At 43.0% G+C, this 23,360-nt stretch overlaps 1 protein-coding gene across 1 annotated transcript in view; it reads left to right on the forward strand.

The window, feature by feature from the left end:
- Nucleotides 1-22,199: 22,199 nt before the first annotated feature.
- LOC306872249 (uncharacterized protein) overlaps nt 22,200-23,360 on the forward strand; it is a 43,799-nt gene continuing 42,638 nt past the window's right edge. The window contains exon 1 of the mRNA XM_079420741.1: nt 22,200-22,463. Coding sequence (XP_079276867.1) covers nt 22,382-22,463 — 82 coding nt within the window. The 5' untranslated portion in view covers nt 22,200-22,381. The remainder of the gene's footprint in view (nt 22,464-23,360) is intronic.

The raw sequence follows: 23,360 nt of genomic DNA on the forward strand, positions 1-23,360 counted from the left end.
ACTGGCTTGGGCCCTAATAATCCTTAGGGGAACAATAGGGCCCTGCACCTTTCTGGCTTGGGCCCTAAATACGAACAGTGATGGGCGGTAGCATTGCTAGAAGTAGTGAAGCTACTAGTTTAACTACATTTCTCAGTAGCGTGGTGGTAGCGTCGCTGCTTTCTGAATCAAATAGCTTTTCAGTAGGGAAGCCCTGTTTTTGATCAAGTAGCGCGGTAGCGTCAACAAAAGCTAACATTACATTTTTCCAAAGCATTTCTGAAACTCAAGCTCAAATCAGAAATATAACTGATACAGATCACTGATCCTGGATCAGTAAAAGTGACGCCCCACACCCACTAAACCTCGTAACGCCATTGGCTCCTCAAACTGTCAGTCAAACCTCATTGTTCATCCCGCCTCTCCCGTCAATGAAGTGTGGTGCGCAGTTTAGAGCATCTCATCTTGTTTGCTGTCTAAAGGTAAATAAAGAACTGTTGTTACTCAAGAAACGGCTAAAGTTTTTATTTTGTTTATAAGGAGCAGAGAAGAAGATTGTTTTATATCATTTTGTTGGCCAAATAACAGAAAAAAACTGAGTGCCCACAAAGTTCATGAAAATGTAAATGCGATGCACGTACTGCTTCTGATGTGGCTGTATAATGACGAGGGGAAAAGCATGCTGGTTAAAAACTTAGTATTTGAACTTGATTTTATGACACATGCAACGATGCAAATAATATGGAAGTTCTAAGCGGCCATGCATTATTATAATTTTTTCTGTCTTGTTTTCTCGTGATCACAACTTAATTTTCTCGTTATCACGACAAAACAACTTTCGTTATGTCGAGATCACGAGAAAATTAAGTCGTGATCACGAGAAAACAAGACAGAAAAAATTATAATAATGCATGGCCGCTTATAACTTCTGTAAAATAATGCGAATGCACCACAGCCGCCCAAAGTATACACACGTGATCGCAAAAGGAAGTTATTAACACTTGATGGTGGTTTAAAGTGAGTTCGGAGTAAAAGTGTACTATTAATCTCATAAAGTGTCTTATGTAGCATGATGCTAATGTTAGCTCTAATGCACCTGCAGAACAGGTCCAATTCTTCTTCATAATGCATATTATCACAATACTTCATGTAAGGTCGCAAGAAAATGTTTTGCTGTATTTATTTAGAAATAATTTTGATAATAGTTGGGTAAATGTATAGGGGAAAGTGGGGTGAGTTGTGCCAGTTTTTACTCAAAGTGACTTTAAAGTGAGGTCATGACAGTAATGCCTTCAATTTAAGAATGTACATATATTTCAGGATGTGGTGCATCCCTGAGAACAACAACTTTGCATCTGAAATAAATTGTTTCAGAAATATAGCTTTTGGGGAAAAAGTGGTCTTGTGGCACAACTTGCCCCTGGTGCGGGGTAAGTTGTGCCTTTGGGGAGAATACGTTGGGGTAAATTGAGCCAGTGATTTCTGAAGTAAAACAGAACATTTTAATGTTATGAACTGTAATGCTATATGAAAGCAAGACAAACTCAATACAAAATTACTTATTTAAGGTTTATTTAGATATTGTCACCCTATAAAACTGTTGGAATAAGTAATATTTTGTAGTTTTGGGGAAAACACTTAAATACTTAAATACACAATATTTGATATTTGTGAATCATTTCAGGCAAAAAGGCTTTGGCAATAGATGCCTGTTGACATACATAGAACGCTGTCTGTCAATTATGTAACATATAAGAATAAAGTAACTAGGCTAATTTCTAAACATCCTATTGTGACTTAAGCCACTTAAAAACTGAATAAAACTTCTCTTTAATAAAACATTGCAAACTCAAAAATTAAATCAGTGTTAGCTAAATTAAACAAATGGCAGGTAAGTCAAACACTGATGAGGCATGCCCATCTCCTCACTTCTCCAGACTATCCCCTGTGGGTATGTAGGTCTAGGTGGTCTGGATCTGGCCTACTACTTAACATCCCACTTGTCAATGCTGCAGGGGAATATAAACTTCTGCTCCCTTCTGGCTGTACCACCAAGTTTTTGGGGTGTGGGTAGTTTCTTGAGCACATCACCTCTAGGGATGACTGGCACAACTTAACCCAGGCCCTTTGGCACAAATCACCCCAGACCCACAAGTTTGAAAAACTAGCATGATCCAGATGTTAAGAGCTAACATCATGCCAACTGTATAGACTCATTGTGTAGCCTGCTAAAGCACTAAAACATGTGTGAAATGTTTTCAAACTTATCTATAATTGTTCAGACACTACAATCAAAAAACCTTGATTATAGAAATTTTACTTTGAAAGGAAAAAAACTGTTTTTTGAGCTAAAATGTGTTTACGTCTCATGCCATGTGTCTCTCTTCTTTGGAGGATGAGTAGAATGGATGGCTTTTCAAAATTATGTGGTCACATGACCAATTTCTTCTATGGTTTTCCAGAAACAAGGGGTGGAACTACTTCCCCCCTGGCACAAATCACCCCACTCTCCCCTACTGGGTTTGAAGCGATGTGGCTTGGTAAACCTTTTATTGCCAGAATAAAGGCTGATAATGGCTGGGAAAAAAAAGCAAAAGAATAATAAGGATTATGTCTCATACCTGATGGAGATGTGAAAGGGTTTGTCTCCTTAAACTAGTTTGTCATGCATTCCTTTATTTCAACACATTTACAGGTAAATCCTAGTATTTTAAATCACAGTCCAGGACTGTGATTAATGTGATTATTTTTTTTAATCAATTGACAGCACTAATCTGTATATAATAAAGCCACATTACCAACTACCAATAGGAGGTTTCCGGCCTACAGCAAATATTTATTTAGCTTCTGTCACAATATAAGGTAAATCTGGCCCTGTACATGATACTATTGTTGAATAAACAATAACCTGAACTATCCATCTGCTTGACTGACAGTTTTATTGATCCCTGAGAGAGCATTGACTTGGTATGATGTCGGTTCAATGTAAAACTGAATTTTTAAAAACTAGCTTAGATGTGGTAAACTACTTTTGCCATGTTGCTGTAGCTTAACTTGCTACATTTCCCAGGGCTGTAGCTTTAGTGTAGTGAAGCTTCATTTAATGAAGAGTAACTGTTAGCTTAGCTCACTACATTTTCCAAGTAGCTACATTTTCCTCATTAATGTACACACAGCACCCCATATTGAAGCACCCTTTTGATCGATCTAATACAGCCATGAGTCTTTTTTGATCGATCTAATACAGCCATGAGTCTTTTTGGGAAAGATGCAACAAGTTTTTCACACCTGGATTTGGGGATCCTCTGCCATTCCTCCTTGCAGATCCTCTCCAGTTCTGTCAGGTTGGATGGTAAACGTTGGTGGACAGCCATTTTTAGGTCTCTCCACAGATGCTCAATTGGGTTTAAGTCAGGGCTCTGGCTGGGCCATTCAAGAACAGTCACGGAGTTGTTGTGAAGCCACTCCTTCGTTATTTTAGCGGTGTGCTTAGGGTCATTGTCTTGTTGGAAGGTAAACCTTCGGCCCAGTCTGAGGTCCTGAGCACTCTGGAGAAGGTTTTCGTCCAGGATATCCCTGTACTTGGCCGCATTCATCTTTCCCTCGATTGCAACCAGTCGTCCTGTCCCTGCAGCTGAAACCCCCCCCCCCCCCCCCCCCACAGCATGATGCTGCCACCACCATGCTTCACTGTTGGGACTGTATTGGACAGGTGATGAGCAGTGCCTGGTTTTCTCCACACATACCGCTTAGAATTAAGGCCAAAAAGTTCTATCTTGGTCTCATCAGACCAGAGAATCTGATTTCTCACCATCTTGTGGTCCTTCAGGTGTTTTTTTGTGTCTTGCACTGAGGAGAGGCTTCCGTCGGGCCACTCTGCCATAAAGCCCCGACTGGTGGAGGGCTGCAGTGACGGTTGACTTTCTACAACTTTCTCCCATCTCCCGACTGCATCTCTGGAGCTCAGCCACAGTGATCTTTGGGTTCTTCTTTACCTCTCTCACCAAGGCTCTTCTCACCCGATAGCTCAGTTTGGCCGGACGGCCAGCTCTAAGAAGGGTTCTGGTCATCCCAAACGTCTTCCATTTAAGGATTATGGATACCACTGTGCTCTTAGGAACCTTATGTGCAGCAGAAATGTTTTTTGTAACCTTGGCCAGATCTGTGCCTTGCCACAATTCTGTCTCTGAGCTCTTCAGGCAGTTCCTTTGACCTCATGATTCTCATTTGCTCTGACATGCACTGTGAGCTGTAAGGTCTTATATAGACAGGTGTGTGGCTTTCCTAATCAAATCCAGTCAGTATAATCAAACACAGCTGGACTCAAATGAAGGTGTAGAACCATCTCAAGGCCATCTTCTCAATCTCTATTCAGATGATTTTAACAGATATCTGTTATAGCTAGGCAAATATAATATAATTATTTTCATATTGTGTTTATTTAGATATTTGTATTTATTTCCTGAAAGTTGTATACATTTCTGAATATTCTATGATGTAATGAAAAATAAAGCAGTAACTTACCGTTCTTCAGTCTGTAAACTCAATGTTCTTCAGTCTGACACAAACAATTATTGTACCTGTATTTGCTGTGATTGCAGTGTCTTGGCCCTGAACTGCTGATTTTCAGCTGTATTCTTATTTTTGAATGCAGCCTATAGAACCGTTTGGTTGAAAGTAGTGACAATTAACACATAGATAGAGGAGAGACAGAACATTTACCATAGTACATTTGGAGTCTCTACCTCCAATGCTGTAGCGCCAACAATGGGTCAAATATGCAGTGATGTTTATTCAAATAACTTTGGAAGCTAATGTTCTCCTCTGATTCAGAACCTCATCCCATAGGACAAATTTATTGCTCAGTGGTTGCTTTTCTTAAGCTCAGGAGACTTAGATGAGATTCTCATATTTCCAGAGGTGGAAAGTTCAGGGGTCAGAAAGTAAAAGTCCTGCCATATTTTTGTTCCACCCATGAACTCACCAGCTGATTTCACCAGAGGAGGAACTAGTGATGGAGAAATGAAGCTTCATGAAGCTTTAAGCTTGGTTCACAAAAGGGTTCATTTCTGGAGGCTTCATTTGCTCACAATACCACCTGGTGGCCAAATAGATATACTACAGACAGAGGTGGTCCAGATCACTAGTAGTTCCTGCAGGCTGACAAGGTAACGCTTGAGTAATTAGTGAGGAGTTCATGTATTTTTCACTTTAAAGCTAAAGTACTACTAAGGAACTACTAGTGATCTGGACCATTATTTTAAAGTGAAAAACACGTTAACCCCTCAGTAATTACTCACACGTAAATTATTTAAGGTTTCATATCTGACACATAATGTACAATCACACATTTGTGTGAGGCATAGTGATATTTTACAGTAGGTCTTTTGGAGTGGGATGCATATTGAACTGACATAAAACAGAGTTCATAATTGTGAACTAATTCAATCATGAGCTTGTCAGCATCACTTCCTAATTATTAACATTTATCATTTTTATTATTATTCTATGTTTTTGTTTGAAATAAACAGAGAACATCCATCCTTTGGTAAGAGTCACAATTTCAGCCTGTATCCGACTTATTTGGGGGATATCATATTCATAAATTAGTTTCCACGAAGAACCCAATTGTTCACTTTTAAGATGTTACTGTTGTGATTAGTAATTAGTTGGTTATTCTTTATGAATTGGTCATAGTTTGCAAGTAGTTCTCAATGAGGAGATTTGTATTTAATAATTATCACATATCTAATAAGGAACTACCTTTGTCCTAAATGTGCTACTACTTACTGCTTAGTTAATCTTGCTTCTCTAGTCAGCGTAGTGAGTATAGATGGTGTTATGGGACTTTTTATGGATCAAATGTTTCAGAGCACTGGGAGAACTTTCACCAAATTTTACACACTTTTACTGATTACCCACGACATTAAAACCAATGGCAAGTGAACAGATCTGAGTGATTTTAACCAAGGATCAAATAGCAATGGCTAGACAACTGAGTCAAAGCCTCCAAGAACACATTTCAATGCTGCATTCGAAGGAGCCTTCAAATTGGGACTGTGTTCATAATGCAAATGGTCTTCAGACGCCACGACCTTTGAAGGTTGCATTTGAATTAGGACACAGGGAAAAGAGCCCTTCTAGGAAAGATTGAAAATACACATACAAATCCATTCGGCAAACAATTTGTAAATGTAAAATATTCAAAACTTGAATACAGTTTTGCATTTAGGAATGGCATTTTCTGAATGTAAATTTGATTGTCTGTCCAGGACTGCTTTAAACTTACCCAGAATGTCAATTTCCCAACACACACTCATGGCCATACACTTGACTTAGTTTGTACGTCTGGTGTGAATGACATCTCCATCAGTGGTCATGCTATTCTTATCTCTGATCATAAGCTTATCACTTTTGACTTTATGTTAATACATCATACCAAATGTGCTGGTAATACCTCCATTTCTTATCGCAAAATCAATGCTATCAATGTAAATACTTTCGCTGCTTCAGTTGCTTCCTCTACTATTTCTGATGTTTTCAAGTTTACCTGTGATATCTGACATATATCATTCTGTTATTATTGATGTTTTAGATGAGCATGCTCCAGTTAGGACCAGGTCTGTTCCTTTGTCCCACACCTCCAGGTATAATGCTGAGTTTCTTGCTATGAAGGCGAAAGGCAGACAGCTAGAACGCCTTTTTAGAAAAAATGGCCTGACTGTTTGATATTTTCAAATATTTTCTGAACATACTAGGCATTATAAAACTGCCTTGAATGCAGCACGCTCTTCCTATATTTCCGACATCATCAATAAAGCTAACAATAGGCCAAAAACACTGTTTAACATGGTTAACAAATTAGTCCAGCCACCTAGCCATAGTCCCAGTCAATATGAATGTGATGATTTGTGTGGCTCCTTCCTGCGCCACTATCAAACAAAACTGGACACTCTATGTGGGTCTCTTGGAACTGAACCAACCACTTCTACTTGTGAGTAAGCTCAATCTTTTCAACTGTTAAATAATTTTACCTTGACAACTCAAACTTTAATTGCGGAGATAATACAGAACTCTAATTCTTCCTCATGTCAGTTAGATCCTGCACCACATTCCTTCTCAAAAACTGTACTTCTGTCATTTCTGCTCCTATCTCTCACTTAGTAAATATGTCCCTAATCTCCGCCACTGTTCCAATTTCACTGAAACTGCTGCCGTTACTCCTATTCTTAAAAAAAACAAACCTGGACACAGCAGATTTCACCAGTTATTGTCCAATCTCCAATTTACCATTTATTTTGAAAATTATGGAAAAAGTTGTTGCCAATCAGCAAGAGTCTTTTCTAGCTCTCAGTGATCAGTTCGATGCATTTCAGTCTGGTTTTTGCTCTCATCACAGCACTGAAACTGCTTTAGTTAAGGTTGTCAATGATCTGTTACTCTCTGGTGACTCAGGTAATCTCTCCATTCTCCTGCTGCTTGACCTCAGCTCAGCATTTGATACTGTCTGTTACAAGTTATTACCTTCCGCCTTTCTGAGATAGATGTCTCAGGTGCTACACTATCCTGGTTCTCTTCCTATCTCATTGATAGACAATACTATATCATTATGCATAATTATAAATCTCCCACTACTTTACTCAGTCAGGGTGTTCCCCAGGGCTCTGTTCTCGGGCCATTATTATTTATTACTTACATCATGCCGCTTGGACATATTATCCGTCGTCATGGATTTCATTATCACTGTTATGCTGATGATATTCAGATTTATACTGCCTGCAGACCAGACTCCATTCACCAGACCACATCACTATCTACCTGTGTTAATGAGCTAAAGGCCTGGCTCAGGTCTAGTTTTCTCAGTTTGAATTTGAACAAAACAAACAATTTAATTACTGGCCCCCCTTCACTAACAAAAAATATAGTAAATGCTTTCAGTTTCAACCTTGATGCTACAACAGTTTTTCCATCTGCTACTGTCAGAAATTTAGGCATTACTCGTGATCCTGCACAGACTCTGGATGCTTACATTAGTAAACTATCCAAAGCTGCATTTTTCCAGCTTCGTCGGTTAGCACAACTTCGATCATATGTTTCTCCAAAAGAAGCTGAATCATTAGTGCATGATTTTATTACATCACGCCTCGACTACTGCAATGCTCTTTTTGCCGGATTACCATTGCACTCTATCTCTCGTTTACAATATATTTCAAAATCTGCTGCAAGAATATTAACCCATACTAAGCGATCTGCGCATATTACCCCAATCTCATTTAAACTCCATTGGCTCCCTGTATCATCCCGCATTACTTTCAAAACTCTTCTGCTTACTTTTAAATCACTCAATGGCCTTGCCGCCCCTGATCTCTCTGATCTACTGTCTCCTTACGTTCTGCCTCGCTCACTTCGATCGTTAGGCTGTGAACTTCTTACTGTACCTATATTTTGTTTATCCTCAATGGGTGGCAGATAATTTTCCGTCATTGCACCTAAACTATGGAACTCTATACCTCTGGCACTAAGGACAATAACCTATGTAAGGCTCGTCTATTGGTCCAATGGGGGTTCCCAATAATACGAGGAAGGTTTCCTGCGTGTTCGGTCTTTCCAATGTGCAAAGTTCTTCAATTTATGTTAAACTCTAATCTGACTCCATTTTATTATGACCTCGTATTGCAAATTGATGACCTCGAAATGCAAATTGATTGCTTGACTATTTCTAATTAGCATTCTCCTGTTATTTGATTATTCTAGTTAACTCTTGACTTTATATTTACTCGTTCATTCGGTTGCTCATGTCTCTAACAAGGATGCAACGTAATTTACTCAATAATTACAGAGTAAAACAGAATAAGGTCAAATGTAACAATTTATTATCAGTCAGGTAAAAACTGTATGTATTATGTCAATTACATAGCCAATTCAGAGAGATCAAATCATATCAATACAAAACATCGAATTCTCAAAGATAAATCTATGAGTAAAGAATGCATACCTGACTTTATAGAAATACATAATGTTAAGTATTGAGAGACACACACTACGGGCTTCTGGCTACAGAATCGCGCTGACCCTTTTGCAACATTTTCCTTAAGTACCTCAGACCAAGACCAACACCCCTGAGATTTAGACAGGAACTAACCATTTGAATTTGCTTTGATCAAGCCGAGTTAGCACCTTTTGGGACAAAAGGTAATTTGCATGAAAACCACTAGGAGCTGATCCACCCTCTACAGTATGCAAAATATCTCTGAACTCTTAGGATCTGTATTACCTTTTAGTTTACTTCTTATAAGAATGAGACCATTGTACCAGACGCCCTGAGACAATTCAAATGATACCAAACATGACTGTAAATATCACTTGCATTAATGTAAAATATTATATTCTACTATCGACCATTCTGAGTGAGCTGAGTGTGTCTATTGTGTTTCTGCTTTTGTACAGTGTCCTTGAGCTTGGGAAAGGCGCTATATAAATTAAACATATTATTATTATTATTATTATTATTATAAATGTAACCTGGAGAACAAGGAATACAGAAGAAGGTAAGGAGGCAAAACACAAAACAAAAGTTCATGAGGGTGGAGGAGCAGAGGTGGAACATGGGGAGGGATGGTGGATCAGGCCCAGGGAGTGGAAGAGGGCCTGTAGTCTGTGGCAGAGCAAGTGATCAGCGCAGAGCAGGCAGAACGGTGAAGTAGGCGGAGACCACCACAAGAGCAGATGGGGCTCTGATTGACTAATTTGCCGATACCTTTATCCTGTCTTAGTTGTAAAAGATTTGAAATAATTTTGGTTTATTTTTATTTATATATCTATCATTTTTTGTTTTTGTTTTAATAGCAATATCTGGCAACAGTGTCAATCATTATAGTAGTATAATTTGCACAAATCATGCTACAAACATTCATAAGAGCAGAAGACAATGTTATCAGCTATATAGCAATGGTTACTAATAAAACCTATAAAAGTAATATGTATTGTTGCATGAATAATAAACAGCTGATAAAATCCACCCCACTTTAAAAACTTTTTCTGGCTTGTCAAAGAAAAATTTTAGCATAACAGATGTAATGGTTGTTACGTCAAAACAAATTTATACAGGTATTTATGATGCATATACAGTGGGTATGGAAAGTATTCAGACCCCCTTAAATTTTTCACTCTTTGTTATATTGCAGCCATTTGCTAAAACCATTTGTTCATTTTTTTTTCCTCATTAATGTACACACAGCACCCCATATTGACAGGAAAACACAGAATTGTTGACATTTTTGCAGATTTATTAAAAAAGAATGGTCCTAAGTATTCAGACCCTTTGCTCAGTATTTAGTAGAAGCACCCTTTTGATCGAATACAGCCATGAGTCTTTTTGGGAAAGATGCAACAAGTTTTTCACACCTGGATTTGGGGATCATCTGCCATTTCTTTCCACCTATAGTCGCTAATGGCCAACAAACCGTCTCGGTTACGTACGTAACCCTCGTTCCCTGATGGAGGGAACGGAGACGTTATGTCGTGACGACATTAGGGGATTCACTTGGGAGCCCCGACTGCCTCTGATAAGAGAAAATGCCAATGAAATTTGGCTAGTGGAATTTGCATACCTGAGCCACTCCCCGTGCATACGGGTATAAGAGGGCGACAGGTGCATCCACTCATCAGGTTTTCCGCTGAGGAGCCGAGAACGTGTCCCTGGCAACCAGCGATGATTCAAGGTTGTGGCATGGGGACATAACGTCTCCGTTCCCGCCATCAGGGAACGAGGGTTACGTACGTAACCGAGACGTTCCCTATCTGTCGGTCACTACGAGTTATGTCGTGACGACATTAGGGGTCTATGGAAAGCGCCACAACCTGAACCCCGTCACGACCTTGTGGCATGCAGATGTTGACAAGCTAGCACGTGACAGACAAATGCGATGCGAAGGTCGTAACCTTCCCGTCGCCCCAGCGCAAATTTGCTAACCTTGGCGCCCGCAGGGACCACTGAGTACATTGCTGCTGGAGATAGCCAAGCCGCTGTTCCTTACCCCAGAAATCGGAAGGGATTTCGACCTTCTATGAAAGACCGCTTCAAGTCTTTCCTATTTGTTGTTACAGCTCGGCAGTAACGCCGGGGAAACGAGCCTTCGGTAGAAGGGCGCTACGGAGGCCACACCCTGCCCGAAGGGAGGTAACGTGTGGAGACACTGGTATGGACTGGCCCAAGCCTGGGGCAGTGCTACATACGCCTGGACCCTGGGGCAGATCCTACCTAGGAGAAGGGAGGAGGGCTGCCAGCAGGGTCTGACAGAGCTCTGTCAAAGGGAAGACACGGGTTTACCGTGAGGGAAACCGTACCATGGATGAATACACGTGTGGGATCACCCGAAGGGAATCAGGCCACACGGGCACCTAGCCGAGTACAGGGGCTGACCGGAGACCCGGGCAAGCTAACACCAGTACTGGGCCTGGCGTCAGACTGCTCCGCCCAGTCTGACTGCCGGGGGTGCTGGAGGAACTCCGCCAGGGTTCGCCGTCCGGGGAACTAACTGGAGGAGAGAAATAGGCGTTCATATCCCCGGGTAAGGGGGAATGGCGCAGCAAGCGTGACACCGGCCAACTCTTCCCGCCACTTACCTGTTACCCAACACACGGGAAGAGACTGGCTCAACGCGGAGACTGTAAAATCTCGCGAAGGTGTTCGGTGTCGCCCAGCCCGCAGCTCTACAGATGTCTGCCAAAGAGGCGCCGTGCGCCAACGCATAGGAGGAGGCAACACTCCGTGTGGAGTGAGCCCTCACCCCGAGGGGGCACGGCTCGCCTTGGGATTGGTACGCCAAGGCGATGGCATCCACTATCCAGTGGGCCAACCTCTGCTTGGAGACAGCCTTCCCTTTCTGCTGACCTCCGTGGCAGACAAAGAGCTGCTCAGAGCTTCTGAAGCTCCGGTGCGGTCCACGTATATGCGCAGCGCTCTTACGGGACACAGCAACGCCAAGGCTGGGTCCTCCGAGGGCAGTGCTTGCAGGTTCACCACCTGATCGCGGAAGGGCGTGGTGGGAACCTTAGGCACGTATCCAGGCCGGGGTCTCAGGACAACGTGAGAGTAGGCCGGCCCAAACACAAGGCACTCCTCGCTTACCGAAAATGCTTGGAGGTCCCCGACCCTCTTGATGGAAGTGAGTGCGGTCAGGAGCGCTGTCTTAGCTGACAGGAATTTCAGCTCGACTGAGTCCAGCGGCTCAAAGGGACCCCTCTGAAGTCCAGCCAGGACGATAGAGAGGTCCCAGGAGGGCATCAGGGGTGACCTAGGGGGATTCAACCTCCTGGCACCCCTCAGGAACCTCACGATGAGATCATGCTTTCCCAGGGACCGGCCGTCCACTGCATCGTGATGGGCCGCAATAGCAGCCACGTACACTTTCAAGGTGGAGGGCGACAGCCTGCGCTCCAACCTCTCTTGCAGGAAAGAAAGCACTACTCCAATCGTGCATCTTTGGGGGTCCTCTCGACGAGAAGAACACCAGTCCGCGAACAGACTCCACTTCAGTGCATAGGCTTGCCTAGTTGAAGGAGCCCTAGCCTGAGTGATGGTGTCCACCACAGCATGTGGCAGGCCACTCAAGTCTGCTGCGTCCCATCCAGGAGCCACACATGGAGGTTCCACAGATCTGGACGCGGGTGCCATATGGTGCCGAGCCCCTGAGAAAGAAGGTCCTTCCTCAGAGGGATGCGCCAGGGAGGGGCTGTCGCGAGGAGGGTGAGTTCTGGAATCCAGGTCCGGGTGGGCCAATATGGCGCAACCAACAAGACCTGCTCCTCGTCCTCCCTGACCTTGCACAGTGTCTGTGCGATCAGGCTCACTGGGGGAAACGCATACTTGCGCAGAGCCCGAGGCCAGCTGTGTGCCAGTGCGTCCGTGCCGAGGGGGGCCTCGGCCAGGGAGAAATACAGCTGGCAGTGGGAGGACTCGCGGGAAGCCAACAGGTCTACCTGGGCTTCCCCGAATCGACTCCAAATCAGCCGGATCGTCTCGGGATGGAGTCGCCATTCTCCGGGGAACGTGAGCTGTCGTGAGAGCGCGTCGGCTGCATGATTGAGCTCCCCCGGAATGTGGATGGCGCGCAGCGATTTGAGCTGTGACTGACTCCAGAGGAGGAGATGGCGGGCGAGCTGTGACATGCGGCGTGATCGTAGACCTCCCTGCCGGTTGATGTACGAAACAGCCGCAGTGTTGTCCGTGCGGACCAACACGTGCTGGCCTAGGAGCAGTGGCCGGAACTGCCTTAAGGCCAGATGCACTGCCAACAGCTCTAGGCAGTTGATGTGCCAAAGCAGTCGAGGCCCCGTCCAGAGCCCCGAGGCTGCCTGCCCGTTGCATGTAGCGCCCCAGCCCGTGCTGGAGGCATCTGTTGTGACAACAACATGCCGGGACACTTGTCCTAAGGGCACCCCGGCCTGTAGGAACACAAGGTCCGACCAGGGGCTGAAAGAGCGGCGACACGATTGTGTGATGGTCACACGACGTGTCCCGCGGTGCCGTGCCCATCTCAGGACCCGTGAGTGTAACCAGTGCTGAAGTGGTCTCATATGAAGCAACCCGAGCGGCGTGACTGCGGCTACGGATGCCATATGCCCCAGGAGCTGCTGAAACTGTTTCAGCGGAACCACTGTCCTGCCTCTGAAGGAACTCAGGCAGTTCAGCACTGATTGGGCACGCTCGTCCGTGAGACGTGCCGTCATACTCACGGAGTCTAACTCCACACCGAGAAAAGAGATTCTCTGCACAGGGGAGAGCTTGCTCTTTTCCCAGTTGACCCGAAGCCCCAACTGGCTGAGGTGCCGGAGCACAAGGTCCCTGTGACCACACACACCGCCCGAAGGGGAGGACCCTGTACTGCCATGCCCGCCCCTCGAACGCAAACCGTAGGAACGGCCTGTGTCGAGGGAGAATCGAGACATGAAAGTAAGCATCCTTCAGGTCGATCGCTGCAAACCAATCCGCGGACTGAACACATTTGACGATGCGCTTCTGCGTCAACATCTTGAACGGGAGCTTGTGTAGGGCCCGATTCAAGACTCGCAGGTCCAGGATTGGCCGGAGGCCACCGCCTTTCTTGGGCACGATGAAGTAGGGGCTGTAAAACCCCTGCCTCATCTCGGCTGGAGTGACCGGCTCGATTGCACCCTTTGCCAGAAGGACAGCAATCTCCTCGCGCAGGACAGGTGCATCTCGGACTGCCACCGAAGTCTCGAGGATGCCACTGAACCTGGGTGGTCGCCTGGCGAACTGAATCGCATAGCCGAGTCGAACTGTGCGAATGAGCCAGCGAGACGTGCTGGGTAGCGCAAGCCACGCCCCCAGATACCGTGCAAGTGGCACCAAAGGCACAATCGACGTGCCCGCAGTGGTGCAGCGAGGGGGAGTAAGGTTGGATGGCCCTTGAGCCAGTGGCGGAACAGAAACAAAAGAAAACACAAGATTCTCCACCCGGCCCTCCTCCGGGGGAAGGAGCGACGCTAGCCTCGTCGTCACCTGGTAAAGAGCAAATTCCTCCATCTCCGGGTTGTGCGTGTCAGGGCCGCTTTGTCTTCTTCCTGGAGGACTTGGCGGCCGGCTGAGGCGCAGGGGGCACCGCACTCCTGCGAGAGGCTCGACGCACCGGCCTAGGTGACGATTCAGCACGGGGCGGAGCAGCTCTGGAGGATGCAGGAGGGCGCCCACGGCGACCAGCAGACTGGGGCCTGGCCCTAGGGCCAGCGGTGGCAGCTGGAGCATCCCGCCGTTTAGGGAGGATGTGCTGAATTGCCTCCGTCTGCTTTTGTACTGCCGAGAATTGCTGGGCAAAACCCTTGACAGTGTCGCCAAATAGCCCCGTCTGGGAGATGGAGGCGTCGAGAAAGAGTACTTTGTCGATGTCCTTCATCTCGGCCAGATTGAGCCAGAGATGGCGCTCTTGGACCACTAACGTGGACATCGCCTTCCAGAGGGACCACGCCGTGACTTTCGTCGCCCGGAGAGCGAAGTCAGTCGCCGTGCGCAGCTCCTGCATCAACCCCGGGTCGGGACTACCCTCGTGCATTTGTTTCAGTGCCTTGGCCTGATGAACTTGCAGGATGGCCATGGCATGCAGGGCAGAGCCTGGCCTGGCCCGCAGCGCTGTAAGCCTTGGCGGCAAGTGCGGCCGTCAGCTTACAGGCTTTGGACGGGAGACACGGACGATTCCTCCAGGTGGCGGCGTTTTGCGGGCACAGGTGCACCGCAACCGCTCTCTCCACCTGGGGAATATCCACGTACCCCCTGGCCGCCCCGCCATCGAGGGTAGTGAGGACGGAGGAGGGAGACGAGCGGCTTCTGGCCAAGAAAGGGGCCGTCCACAACTTCGTCAGCTCCTCATGCACCTCCGGGAAGAAAGGCACCGGGGCAAAGTGCGGCCGCTGGTCACGTTTTGTGCCGATGAACCAATCATCCAGCCGCGAAGGCTCAGGACTGGGCGGTCTGTTGACCTCCAGCCCGATACTCACGGCTGCCCGGGCAAGCATGGCCGTCAGCTCTGGATCCGGATCGGCAGTGGCGACAACACCCGAGGGGGGCAGCCCCGCCGATCGTTCATCCTCAGAGGACGAAAGCCCATCCCCCGATGCCGCGATCGACATCTGATCCTCGGGCGGCGCACCGAATGAAATGCTGGCGGCCCCGTGGGGCGAACCAGCAAAATCACTCAGGAACCGGACAGAACAAGCGCTGCGGAATAAGAGGTCCGCGGGGACGTGCCCGGCGGAGAAGCTCTTACTGTCACCCTCAGATCTCCCAGAGCGCCAGCCGGCGGTCCTCTGCTTGAGCCACAGAGACCGGGACGGGTGGCGGCAGAGGGTGCCAATCCTTTCAGAAAGGAAAGGAGAGATGGCAGCGTTGCCATGTTCATACGCCCACAACAGCTGCATGACTCAACCACAAACGCATCTTCAGCGTGCTGGATGCCCAGACACTGAAGACAACGCTCGTGACCGTCGTCCGAGGACAGGAAGCGACCGCAACCAAGAGAACACGGACGGAACGGCATCTTTAAAAAGACGCGAACCGCCCAGTGTTTTAGAAATTTGCTCTTTTAGGTGAAGTGCCCAGGGGAATTGCTGGTGCAGGGACACCGCTGTCTGCACCGTACCGCCACCCAGGAACAAACTCGAGGCAGTTTGATGAGTGGATGCACCTGTCGCCCTCTTATACCCGTATGCACGGGGAGTGGCTCAGGTATGCAAATTCCACTAGCCAAATTTCATTGGCGTTTTCTCTTATCAGAGGCAGTCGGGGCTCCCAAGTGAATCCCCTAATGTCGTCACGACATAACTCGTAGTGACCGACAGATAGGGAATCTCGGTTCAGTCTGTTTTTAGGAAGGTTACAACTTTGGTTACAACATATTGTTTCAGAAATGCATAAAAATAAATATTGAAATTTAAACTTCATTTGGTTGGTTTTATGTTGTTAATGTTAACTTTTATGAAAATAAATATGACTGTTTATAAAAGAAAATTATTAAATTCGTTTTTAAATTATTATTTATTTCACATGGGCTTGAATCAGATTTGGTCACATGGTGCATCTTACCCACTGACTGGACTCGGGTCAACTTACCCCCTAACCCGGGGCAAACAGTGCCATGGGAACAGTTTTTTTTCTTATTTTTTTTTTTTTTTAAAGAAGGCATATTTTTTAGAACTCTTTGTCATAGATACATTCTGATCGTTTAAAATTATAGGACTACTTTCATTAGGATAGGATAGGATACTTTCATTATAATTCTGGGTCATTTTCCCTTATCAAATAAGTAAAAAAAAAAGGATAATCTTACCCCACTCTCCCTTATTATAAGTAGTAGACATTTAATTGAATATTTTACAGCATAAATCTATATTATATTGGTACTAATAAACAACTAATTTAAAACATTTATAATACTTTTGTAACTATTTATAGTCCTACTATTAATATGGTTTTAATAAAATAGAAATATGATGTGTTATAGATTACAATCAAGACAAGTGATTATAATGGGAAATAGGCTACACTTAATTACAAGTATTAAAATGTGAAAAACTGCTAAATATTCTCTGATTTAGCCTACCTGCTGTCTTGCTGGAGCTTTGAGTTCATGTTTGCAATGTTGAACCGCCTTAGCAGCCTCCCTTCGCCCTTTCTCTCTCTGTCTCTTCTTTTTTGTGAAGGCGTTGTTGTTGTTGTTGTTTCTACAAAGTGTGCCAACAACAGCAAATTTTGTGTTATTTATTTATTTTATTTATTTTAGATGTAATTTTTTGTGAAGCAACACTTTAGTTAAATACAAGATACAGTAGGCCTATTATCCGTCGATCATTTGCGCCTCAAAGGGGGCATTGTAAAAAGCTTAATGTTGCTTAATGCGTTAAGAGAGTGTAGTGATTTATAGTCCTGTCTGTGTTGTGCCATTTCGTCTGGTCTACTCGTTACTCCCCGGTGTTCCTGTCAGTGTCTGCCCTGCCTTGTCTTGTCCTGATGTCCAGTAAAGACTGTTTTTGAGTTACCTCCTCGTTTCCATGTTTCCTGTGTCCTCCCTCGTGTGTACACCGTGACAAGGATGTGAACACAATGCATTTTTCTTATAATGGTTTTCTATGGGTACACAGCAAAATCCTGAGTGTTAAATTAACATTGCTCGGAGCATATATGGTCCCACTCTAAAAGAGTGTTAAAGTAACACTGAAGCAGTGTTAAAGTTAATGAGGTAATTATATGATTAATTGTTGGAAGGAGGGACTTTGAACAAAACGAAGCGTTTGAGAGAGGCCGGGCATAGAGGACCTACAATAATGTACAGTATTTGAAAAATAATGTGTTTTTTGAACATTAAAGCATGTCAACATATTCTGTTACACCAAATACACAAAATAATGATCTTTAAAAAAAGCATCATATGACCCCTTTAATTTAACACTCAGGATTTTATTGTGCAGATATTAACTTTGGTACAGTTCATTTTCAACACATTAAACCAGGATAAGCATTTTAGAATGTCCCTGTCAAGGTTGCATTCGTTACCGCGGTCAAGCCAGCCGCAGTTCAGAAAAACACGGTCAAGCCAGCCGCGTTTGAAATGATTATGGTATGATTACGGTACGCTATGATTACGGTAATTGCAGGACCAACACAGAGGGAACGCGCATTCAAAGCGCTTTTCATTCTAGACGCCCAGAATTGAGATATAATGACATTTTTCGTTATTTTTTCTCTTTGTTTTATGTACAGCTGCTTAATATTCGTGTTATTTATTGCTGTCTTTGTATCTGTATTAGGCCTTGGTCAGTTCTTATAGAGGACATCCCATACTATATGTACACCACATATGAAACCATTTTACTGCAGCGTTTTCAAGATATGGGACATGCTAAAATCATTTAAGTTCATAAATGCTTTCAGTCAAAAAAAGCAAACTGCTTGCATTTGCGAAGACCGCATACTTGGATGAGGTAGAGAGACTCACATCATGGTGCCAGGACAACTGTGTCTCTCTGAATGTGAGCAAAACTAAAGAGCTGATCATGGACTTTAGGAAGAGACAGCAGCAGCCCTACACTCCTCTTATGATCAGTGGGACCCCTGTGGAGAGGGTGAGTAGCTTCAAGTACCTCGGTGTAAACATCTCTGAGAACCTGACTTGGACTACACACATCCAAACACAGGTTAAGAAAGCCAGGCAAAGACTGTACCATCTGCGACAGCTGAGGAAGTTCAGGGTCTATACTCTGTATAATTGTGTATGTGACGAATAAAACTCTTGAATCTTGAATCTTGAGTTTGCTTGTCGGCTTGCTGAAGAGATGTTTAGCTAGTCGTCCGCGGCGATGTGTGTTGCATTAGCGCGGTCATATCTGACTATAATGTCATAAAGCCTATAACACGCTCTCACACGTTTATTATTTTTTACGTTTTGGGAGGAGTAAATAATTTTAATACTTTAATACAACCTCCCAACTTTTCTCTTTTTTTTTAACAAAATGTGCTTTTCACCTTGGACTGTGTAATATAATTTCAACTTTATCTTTAACAGCATTCAAGAGGATTTTAACATTTCAAAACAACTTCTCGTGTTAGCAGACAGATTACACTTTCACATGTGACCAACAATTCCATAACAAATATAAAATATCATAATTAAATATCAAAATATTCCTCTGACGGAGTTGACACATCTGACGAAAACCTGAATTTGTAGTCATTTTAACTATCAAATACATTGAATCAATCAATTACTGTATAAAAACAAACACAACAAACAATGAGTATGGTATTGTTTATAAAGCTTTTATTCAAGAGTCACATTTAAGTATTTTGATATATTATTGGAACACAAGATCTGACGTAGTAGCCATTTAGTTTTTCTCTGTTGATGCTAGATGCTAATGGAACCTACTTCAGGAGAATAAAATGATCTAAATATTTCAAATAATTTCCTCAGAAATTGGAAGATGGTGTTGACATATCATGGTTGTGACCAGGAAATATTAACATTGGGATTTAACATTATTCTAAAACTATAAAACTGACCAGACTCTGTCTGAAGCTGATGTACTCTACAGAGGAGGACTGTGGCAAGGGGGTCCTTAAGAGTGACAGCTGCCCCTGATATTCCCTGATTTTATTACATTTTAATAAATGTCTGACGGTGTTGACAAAAAGTGAGGACGCAACTTTGAAACCTTATGAAACATGCATGTGTCACTGAAAAACTACCTTGCTTTGATATGAGATATCATTAAGTGTTGCTTTTGATAAAACAAGGTCTTTTTCATCATTAAAAACATTATAAATTGTATTCATTCTATAGCATATGAATGATTGAACCCTTCTCTGTGGACACACTGTTTTAGATGCAGTGAGGAGACAATAAGTGCCATAGATTTCACATAATAATGATAAAATTAAATTGAAGGGGATAATTGTGTTAAATACATTCTATTATTAATCCCCATAACATTTACAATTGAAAATATTTTAATTTTTTAATCCTGATAGCAGTTACAATTGCTTTACATGTTTTGCCCCATGTCTCAGAAATGACTTACACTTGTTTGATTTACACTTGTCCAGTTTCGTCTGGAATGCAGCCCAGACCACCTCCTGAAGTGGTTTGAGCGATCGGATTTATATCCGTCTCGAATGTGTTTCGGAGGGTATTTACACCTGGTCTTTTCATGATCGGATAGCTATCCGATCAGACAAAACACGTAAAATGACCAGGTGTAAACAGCCCCTAAGACATTCCTTTTATAGCTAATCATGTTACAGACCTGATGTCAGTTAAATTAATTAGTTGCTAGATGTTCTCCCAGCTGAGTCTTTTCAAAAATTCTTGCTTTTTCAGCCCTTTGTTGCCCCCCTGCCAACTTTTTTGAGACCTGTAGCAAGCATCAAATTTGAAATGAGCTCATTTAGTGGATAAAAGTGTAACATTTCTTGTTTAAACATTTATGTTCTCTATGTTCTATTGTGAATAAAATATTGACTCATGTGATTTGGAAGTCTTTGAGTTTTCATGTAAAAAAACATCCCAACATTTCTGGAATTTGGGTTGTATTTCATGTCACGTTTATAATTTTCTTCAAAATTCCATCACTTTATTTTCAGGTTATGAAATGACATGAAAAATTGCATCTGGGTATATGAGCTTATGTTTATGTATTAGTTTATCTAGTTATATTTGAAGGCTGAATTTTTAAGATCATAATTTTAACTTAAAGACCCCTGAGGACGTTACAGACAAACACAGAAACTCGGTCAATTGGGATCATGAGAGGCACTAGGACCCGGAGGGACGTCTGAAACTACACATGGAATCCAATGAAAGACACACACACACACACACACACACACACACTCTCACACACTCTCACACACTCTCACACACTCACACACACACACACACACACACACACACTGCTGTGACATGCTAATGTCATTCAAGCAGGAATAAATGTTTATTCAACACAATATAAAATCACTCATTTATATATTTCTCCATGTTTTATCTTGCTGCTGATGCAGGAGATGGCTTGATTTGGGTTATCAGAGGTCAAGGTCAGGTCAGCTGCAGGGGTTGACCTTTGACCTCACCTTCACAGAATCACACACTTTTGGCATTTCTTGGAGAACATAGTCAAAGATTTGCTAAAGCAGGATTCATCATCAACATGAATGAGTGTGTGTGTGTGTGTGTGTGTGTGTGTGTGTGTGTGTGTGTGTGTGTGTGTGTGGACCCTTAGGCTCACTTAAAGCAGGAATTTGGAATCTGCCAGAGCACATTTTATTTTATTAGTTGGGCAGCTCAACATCTTGTTCGAGCATGTTTAAGTGTGTGTGTGTGTGTGTGTGTGTGTGTGTGTGTGTGTGTGTTGTGTGTGTGTGTTGTGTGTGTGTGTGAGGCTGCTGGTGATCTGGGGTGCGGTTTTTGGAGAGTTAAAGTTTGTATGTTTCACTAAAGCCTGTGAAATGGGTCATTTATTAATTATGAGCTATTGTTTGATGACTTCTGGAAACCTCTGATTTCATGAAAAACGATACAGATGAAGTTTCCCTCTGATCACAAACTGTCAAGATCTGATTCTTACCAAAATCATAAGACAGACATGCTGAAAGATCAATTAAACATGGCATTAAGAAAATGTAGACTATTTTAGGGCTATGATTATTTTTGCATTGTGATTTACATGACAATTAAGCACATTTTCCCCACAATTCACTGTAAAATTATAAATGAATGATGTGCAGAAAACTATTAGATACTATTTTCATTCATGTTTACAGTCTGGTAGGATTTGTTCTAACGAGTTGGATTGGTATTAATGTATGATCAGGGTATGCTTCTCCCATATACAACAGTTGATGTTTTGTGAATGTAATTAATCTTATGTTTTATTGACGTGTGAAATCTTCTGTTCTGTAGGCAGGAAAGGGTGCTGTTTTTTTTTTTTTTTTTTCTAAATATTTATTAAAGGTTAAAAAATAAGGCAAAGTCATATTGTGTTAACAAGTGAAGCTATGATTCCAATCTTGAAGAAAGAGACTGTTTATTTGTAACAGTTTTAACTGCATTGTCAGGTATGTTTAGTTATCAACAGTTCAGGTGTAACTTGTGTTAAAATGCTGCTAGAAAATCAGTTTGTATCAACAGCAGCTGAAAGCCTGAAGAGCAGATCTGAGAGAGAGAGACAGAGAGAGAGTCACTCATGTGAGACAGAGCAGACCAACTCCAGCAGTCTGTCTGTCTGTCTGCAGGATTTCTCTTCTCCTCCAGGTTTTGTCGGGATCTTCAGGTCCAGGTGCGACACACACACACGCCTCGCGATCGCCGGTTGCTCCGGTGCAGCTAACGGACTGAGGATGATGAGGATGATGAAGACTCACCGGATCACCGGAGTCGCGCTGCTGATCGTGTTATTGCTGCTGCACGCGACACGAGCAGGTACATGTCTTCAGCTCAGGGGCTGTTTTAATGTGGGAGATCACAGTTAGTCCTCATCTTCAGGTTAGTGAAGGTTCAGTTCAGATGTGTTAGTTTATATAGTTATGATGAAGAACCACGCGTGATATAATGATGATCTGATCGATCAGTGGACGGATTATTCAATCACTCAAATCTGAAGGAGATTCTGTGTTCATCCTCCGATAGGCTATCGCAGTATATACTGATATACTTGTTCAAATATACTTAGCCTATAGTGAGGTGAAAATGATTAAACTTACTCGCTATAATATTTTGATCCCACGCGATTCTGTAAATCACTCTGATCATAAACTTGTAAAGGATAGATAGATACAGTGTTGAGGAGTAACTATAGTTACATGTAACGCAATTAAGTAATTTAATTTCAAAATAAATGTAACTGTAACCTGTTAAATTAAATTACAGTTAGCCTACTTCTGAAAATTCTAACAATCAGGAAGCGGGTTACATTTGAATATTTTCTCACACACGCAGATTTGATTGATTTCTTTCCCAAATTGCAGATTGCTCTAAAATATGAGACTGTAATTTTTCAGGAGTTTAGAACACAGAATAGACACATGCTTATTCAATAACTGTTTTATTTCCTATTTGGGTTTATGCATATGCTTTTTTTTTTAAAGATTACATAACTGTTTTTTAATTGGCATTGTCAAAAAAGGCATTGTCAGATGCCATTTTCCTGTCATAGCTATGCAACAATTTGACAAAAAAAAAAAAAAATATATATATATATATACATATATTTAAATCGTAGCTATCAAACTATTTCTTATGATTTTTTAAATATGTATTTAACCTCAGAGCAATCTCAAAGTAAAAGTCTGATTGTGTGGTGGCTGTGCTTTAATTAAA

The sequence above is a fragment of the Barbus barbus genome, assembly GCF_936440315.1.
Source record: "Barbus barbus genome assembly, chromosome: 7".
NCBI lineage: Eukaryota > Metazoa > Chordata > Actinopteri > Cypriniformes > Cyprinidae > Barbus > Barbus barbus.